At 34.1% G+C, this 7,431-nt stretch overlaps 1 protein-coding gene across 1 annotated transcript in view; it reads left to right on the forward strand.

The window, feature by feature from the left end:
• Positions 1 to 5,705, forward strand: part of CCDC102B (coiled-coil domain containing 102B) — a 199,711-nt gene extending 194,006 nt beyond the window's left edge. The window contains exon 6 of the mRNA XM_021714109.1: positions 5,481 to 5,705. Within this exon, the coding sequence (XP_021569784.1) occupies positions 5,481 to 5,669 (189 nt within the window). The 3' untranslated portion in view covers positions 5,670 to 5,705. The remainder of the gene's footprint in view (positions 1 to 5,480) is intronic.
• The last annotated feature ends 1,726 nt before the right edge of the window (positions 5,706 to 7,431 follow it).

Genomic DNA, 7,431 nt, shown 5'->3' on the forward strand with positions numbered 1-7,431 from the left:
TTCTGTAAGTCTGTTTTATTTTTCCTTCAAATGATTGCACGGAAACTGCTTTGATTTATATTTACAAACCTCTCATTACATCATTTTAAGTAATAAGATATATTTTATTTTGTTAGCTTGCCATAACCAAAATTATTTATGCTTTAATACTTGATGTATCAGATGCACAAATAATTCTAGTTAGACAGAAATATTTTTATTTCTAAGAACATAAACTAATATGAGTTCATGATTCATATATAAAATTAAAAACATTCCAACAAATATTTTACATAATTAGAAACTGAGTCAATCTATCTGAGAAACAAATACTGTGTATATGTTTATAAAAACACATTCTATGTGCTTCTTTTCTATGTAAAAATCTGAAATCATCATTGAGAGTCACTTATAAAAGGATTATAAATTATATCTACTCTCCAGTTGTATAGATTTAGATTTGCTGAAGAATACATATTGACAAATAATCTGTAGAACTGTATATTTTTACACATTTTAATTTATGTTCAATTTTTTAAAAGTATATATGAATACATGACATTATAGCATTTATGTATTTTGCCACCAAAATATATTAGAATAAGCTTGCTCTATAGTTTATAAGAATTTTTGTTATCTACATAATTCTCTTTTCAAATACAAACCATTGAGCATCAATTTTGGATGCTTTCCAGTTGAACATCTATAAGTTAAGTCACAGGGGATGTAGAGATTTCAGATAATAGCATCAAACACATGCATGGGATTGTGGTTCATCATTCACTGTTACATTAACGAAAAGAAAGAAGTGGATGTTTGGAGGAGATTTCCATCACTTTCTTATCCAAAACTTAACAAAAATGAATGGGTAGTGGCAAAGGCCATAGCTTTGAGAATTAAAGAATAAATCCATCTCTTCTGCTGAAAGTAAAAGAAAGGAGGTATAAATTAATGATCAAAATGTCAAAGAACTTGTCAAATCTTGAAGATAAGTCTGGATAACAAGGTTGAAGCCAGTCATGCAATAATATTTTGATGAAATGCAAGTGCAGGAATAATTACAGTTAGGTTGACCATAAGAAATTTACACAGTTCTCTGAGGCTGAATAGAGAAAATATTACTTTCAACACAAGATTGATACATGGATTATAAAAGAGAAGTTATGTGAAGAATGTATCATGCAGTAAATAAGTGACAATTATTAATCCCTTTCATTTTTAACTGACTAAAAAAAATTCTTTTTATTAAGGAAATGATGTGTTTTTCTCCTTAACCAGAAATCTAGTTTTCATCTTTATTAAAGGCACTTTATAGACATAATTAGGATACATTAGGCTATAAGTTTGGCTCTACTTAAACTTGAATGTATTTTCTCACATCGCTCTAAGTTCTGAGGATGGGCCAGGTCTGCCAGTCTCAGGTGTAAGCAGGACTTCTCATTGATCCGGATTGCCCTTAAACTCTAGGCATATATCTTCCTTGCAAATTTTTTAAGTAACAAAAATTCTAAAACATTTGTTTCCACCCAAGGAGAATTCTCATTTCTCGTTGTTCAGATAGATTAGATCTACCTTTAAAAAACATAGTCACTGATGAGATTAAACAAAACTTACTAGAATTGACTTGTGCCAATGTGGTACTCAATAACACCCAGAAAGTTTGTTAAACCCAAGATTACTGGGCTCCAATTTCATATTTAGTAGACTTTAAATGAAGTTCTCAAGTGATACTCTTGCTGCTGGCTTGATTACCATTCATTGAGAAGAAACTTTGAGGATATTCACCTCCTGGGCCTGAGATAAGCAGACTTCCACTGAGCAAAAGGCCAAACAATAAAGCAGGAATGCTGGGAGACTGCTTATAATGGCAGGCTATCAGTTTGGAATTTGTGTTGGAAAGCAACCATGCCTATTTTTCTTCCTTCTTTCCTTTCTTTTTTTTTTTTTGAATTAGAGTCTCACTCTGTCGCCCAGACTGGAGTGCAGTGACACGCTCATGGTCACTGCAGTTGCAGCCTTGACAGCTGGGCTCAGGCGACCTTTCTGCCTCAGGCTACCAAGTAACTGGAACTATGTGCCACTATGCCCGGCTAATTTTTTTTTTTATTTGTTGTAAAACGAGATCTCGCCAAGTTGCCCAGGCTGTTCTCGAACCCCTGAGCTCAGGCAATCCTCTCACCTCGGCCTTCCAAAGTGCGGGGATTACAGGCTTGAACCACTGTGCTAGGCCCCCATCCTTCTTTTCTTTCTTATATGTACATCTCAAATGTTTTTTTTTTTTTTTAACTTCCTTTTAATCAGTGTAAGTAAAGTTTACAAACCTAATTGATGATCTGGGAAATAATTTTGCTAAATCATGAAGGTATTTATGCCATCGTAACTAGGTGCATAATTCCTGAGAAAAAAACTATCAGCTTGTGAAGTTATAACTTTTCTGTTAAGCTCTGCATTTTTTTTTTTAGCAAGTCTTTTATGTTTGACAGATCAAGAAAGATCTTTTTTTAAATGTCCCAGTGTCATTCCAAATAATAGAATTATGTTCCCTATTACATGTATCTTTGTCAAAGAATAAGGTATAGAACTTGATATTTGAAAATTGTGTTCTGAAGAAAAGAAATGAAAAATCTGTTTGCATTTTAAATGCAATATTTGATGTAATTCAGTAAAACACTGCAATAAAGCCATAAACTACAATATTCCTGCTCAGTTACTGAATGACCGTGGCAAGTCTATCCCTCCACCCCCCAGCTAACCAGTGTGAGTTCTGGGTTCTAGTTGTCCAACCCAAATCTTTGTGTTCCCAGCTGCTTGCTGGCATCACCCAAGTTTAAATATTATTGGCTGCGATTCTGACTCCTATGAAAGTGAGGTAGAACTTGGAAGACAGCAGCATCCATGTCAACAATATCCCCTTTGTTTACATCTTATGTTTTCTGTGATACTGGGAGGCAGACATTCTTTATTTAGAAGACAGAGGGCAGAAATGGTGGCTGGAGGCATGGTGGTCCTTGTCTTCTTTTCCCTCTCTCAGACTTTCAAAGAGTAGTAGCCAGCAGTTTCTCTGCCAAGTCCAATCCTTCAACCATATTCTCGCCTTACTTCCTCAGGAATTCTAGTAGGCATGCTGGGATTTCCAGAGCCCAGGAACCTACTTACCATCAATTGTATTATATCAAAAGTCACTTAATAATAGTTTTTTTTTTCCTTGTAATACCATATGCGTCACAGAGTATTTTCCTTTACTTAATAGTATATTTTGGCGATATCCTCATATAAGTATATAAAAGCCTTCCCTATCACATTTCACAGTTTAATGGTTTTTAAGTTTAAATCAGCTCATTTCATGAATATTTTGTTTCTAGTATTCACTGTTAACAACAGCAAATACAAAATGCTGCAATAAATATTCATACACACACAATATTTTACATAACTCTGTATGTATCTGTAGAATACATTACTGGAAATAGAATGGCTGGATCAGAGTTTTTATGCATTTTTAGTTTTTGAAAATATTGCCAATATTTATCCTTGAATGAATCTCTTTATTATCTTCATTTTGCCAAAAGATGATCTTATCATACTTAGCCTTTGCCAATCTGAAGACATGAGAAATAATACCTTGATGTGCTTTTGTGTAAATTAAGCAGTTTTTGTTGTTTTATTTTTATTTTATTTTATTTTTTTGAGTTGGAGTCTCACTCTGTCACCCAGACTGGAGTGCAGTGGCCGTTCCTGGACACCGCAGCCTCAACCTGCTGGCCTCCAGCGATCCTTCCGCCTCAACCTTCCAAGTAGGTGGAACTACAGGCACGTGCAACCACGCCCAGCTAATTTTTGATCTATTGTAGAGATGAGGCCTTGTTGCCCAAGGCGGGTCTCGAACCCACGGGCTCAGGCAATCTACTCACCTCAGCCTCCCAAAGGTGCGGGATTACAGGATGAGCCACCGAGCATTTTTTAAATAATTGTAGATTAATATGCAGTTGTAAGAAATAATGCAGGGATGTCTGGCACTCTTTACTAAGTTTCCCCCAGGGTATTATCTTGCAAAACTGTCATACAGTAAACAACGAGGAAACTGACATCTATATAGTTAAAACAGAGTCCTTGGTATCACCCTTTTATTATCCACCCCCACATCTTCTGATCTCACCTGTTGCCACATTCTTAACCACTGACAGCTACTATAATTTTCTATAGTGTTGATAGTTTGGTTGGGTCAAAAATGTTACATAAATTGGAATAGGTTTTCTCCTATTTTGAATGATGCTGAATATCATTCAATATTTAAGAGATACTCTATTTTCCTTCCTACAAAATATGTTCTTTCATATTTTATGTCCAGTTTATTTATATAGACTCTATATAACTAACTCTTCATATAGTAAAAGTCCTGTCTTTTGTTATATAACATTTTCTATGTATGACATACTATTTTATTTTCTATATACAAGTTGTATACTTATTATGATTCAATATATCATTTTTGATCTCATGATTAGGGCTCATATTTCTCCTACTTAATGATTAAAAGGAAAACATGTCCACATTTTTTTCTTCCATTATTTTCCAATATTTTATGACTTTTTAAATTTTTGAATCTCTAATCTATTTTTATTAGTATTACTGTTGGTTTGAGATGCGAAGGAAGATTTCATTTCCAATTTTCTATTTAGATGTCCTAAGATAATTTATCATTGTATGCTTTGTGCTGTTTATATTTAAAGTACTAAGACAGTATTTTTCAGGACATCAAAGAAATACCCTTGGGATTTTCTACAGTATTATAACATTAGGAGAAACTATAGGTTATTTTTTTATTTTCTAGTTTAATAAAGATGTTTTTGAAATGATATTATTAATTTTGCACTGTAAATTTTAACTAAATATGAGAAGCAACATTATTAGTAATCAGAGCTAATTACTGTAAACTGCTAATTCCTACACTACATAGTGTCAATTATAACAAGCTTTATTTGCAGTCCAATGGATTTATGATAGATTCATCTGTTTCTTTACCACATGATGTGTCATTTACTACTGGTGTCTGAGCCAGATTCATGTGATATTGAAAGAGGTGCTAGGTGACAACTCACTGCCTCAGCGCTGAACCTTAGTTCTTCAGCAAAGTAATTAAAAGCATATAGTGTCTATCATTTAATATGTCAGCTGACTTAGATGAATAGCTCTTCTGCATTTATTTTTATCATTTTTTCTTTATTTATGCATATGTGATGTCCTATTTTGGAAAACATACATAAAAAGTACTTTTGTATAAGGTAAAAAAAAATGGATCATTTACTCAACAATTGTATTTTAGCAACACAAAAGCATCTCTTTCATAATATTTGATTACAGAAATGTAGAATTCCAGAGGAAGGGGAGGCTCACCTGAATTCTTCCTGAAATGCTTTCCAACTTTGTAAAAAGAAGTTGCCGTTCTTCTGACTTTATCAGAGTAAATTTTAAATAATGTAATCCCTGCTTTCTCTTGAAAGGAACTATTGAACCTTCAACATGCCTACTATAAACTAAGCAGACAACACCAGGAAAAAATTGCAGAACTGACTCATGCTAAGAACCGAGTGGATAAAAATGAGGAAGAAGTAAAGAAACTGAGATTTCGAGTGGAAGAACTAAAACAGGAGCTCAACCAAAAAGAAGACGAGGTACTGCTTAATAAGTGAACACACACTGAACAGTGTCAAAGCAGAATTTTTTAGTACACACACACACACACACACACACACACACACACACACACACACACACACACATACACGTATATACAGCATTTTCATGTTTATTAACGTATAGTATTAATGGTGTAAAAACTATCACATTTTAATGACAAAATAAAACCATAAGGAAAGGAAAATTTCATAGGCAGCATGCACGTGTTTATGGTGCTAATAGGATATTTTTATGAATGCTCTATAACCCAGTGTTTCAGCATGGTCCATTTTGTGTGTGTGTGTGTTGTCTCTGTGTGTGTGTGTTTATATGTGGGCATTGTATCATGACAACTTGGTGTTTTAAGTTTTAAGATTTAAGCTTATCTATCAGAGAAATATATGTTATGATTATATGCTATGACATATATTTACTCCAGTGTGCAAAATAATTTAGATACATTATTTCCTTGTGTAAAGTCAAGTCATTAATCGTTTATGGATTACTTTAGAAGTTTCTGGAAGGCAGACATCTTGATGTAATATCCTGACAGCACTGTAACTACGGGGTACTTTCAGCCATAGTTACAAACAATAAAAGAGATATATTTCTTAAAAGAAACACAGGCCCAAATGTCAGTATGAATGTGGGGCATTACCACATGGCAGAATTATTTCAGATGGTGTTCCAGTCATCGCATCTGCTCCTGTTGGAAAATTTTTCAGGCAAATACTATAGTTCCCAGCTCAGAAAAACTGTTTCTGTATGATGCAAAACTATTGAAAATCCAATAATAATAATAATAATAAGCTGAATTATTTTTTAATGGAGTAACTTAATAGTAGAATACATTCTACTTTTTGAGATTTAATTTTTAAACAAAAGAATTTCAATCAAGCAAACAGGATTTTCTTTTCTAATAACATCACATGAAAACAGAATCAATCATTCCACTGATGAGGTTCACACATTGGCCTCTGCTCTTATTATTGCCATTTTGCTGGCAGGCCTTTCATCTTTGGTATGTCTCTCTGGTTGAAGACATATTCTTTTTTAATGATATTCATGTGTAGTAGGACTGGATGGTAGGAAAGTAAGTCAGAAAAGGCACATGGTAGAAAGACTCGAGCATGTTTTTTAGACTTTGTCTTATTGTAGACATTATTCCTGTGAATAGTTTTAATATGCAATTATTTATTGTGAGTAGGAGGTGGTGAAGGGATCTCCATGTTTATCAATAGAGGCTTTAATAAATCACTTGGGACTAATTTTTTGGCAAGGAAATCATTTCTTCTCAGGTTTGCGGGCTAATGAAGAATGAGTCCCCAAAGATCTGACTCAGCAGGCTAATTGAGTAATTTAAATAATAATCTGTGACCCTAAGGATGATAATATTATTTGCTCCTCCGAGTAGGATTATACTTCTCACATCAACAGTGTCAGACTTGACTCTAGGACGTTTGCTTTGTCAATGCCTTGGAAGGAGAAGCAAGCATATCGGTGCCATCAGTCACTTTGAGAATGAACACAGGGCTCAGCCTTGTCTCTTTTCCCAGGCGTCTTTTCTACCACGTATCATGTCATGAGGCCAAAATATCCAAAATAAGAATTATTCTCTCAGCATGGGTCTCAACATGAAGAGAACAGAAGCTGAGACTTTGCTGACCCACAATAGGATTCACATTGGTAAAAAACAATATTCACTGTTGTAAGTAACTGAGACTTTGGAGTTGTTACAGGAAGGAAGGAAGGAAGGAAGGAAGGAAGGAAGGAAGG

Source organism: Carlito syrichta, unplaced genomic scaffold (genome assembly GCF_000164805.1).
Source record: "Carlito syrichta isolate Samal-C Ts95f unplaced genomic scaffold, Tarsius_syrichta-2.0.1 Scaffold305237, whole genome shotgun sequence".
NCBI lineage: Eukaryota > Metazoa > Chordata > Mammalia > Primates > Tarsiidae > Carlito > Carlito syrichta.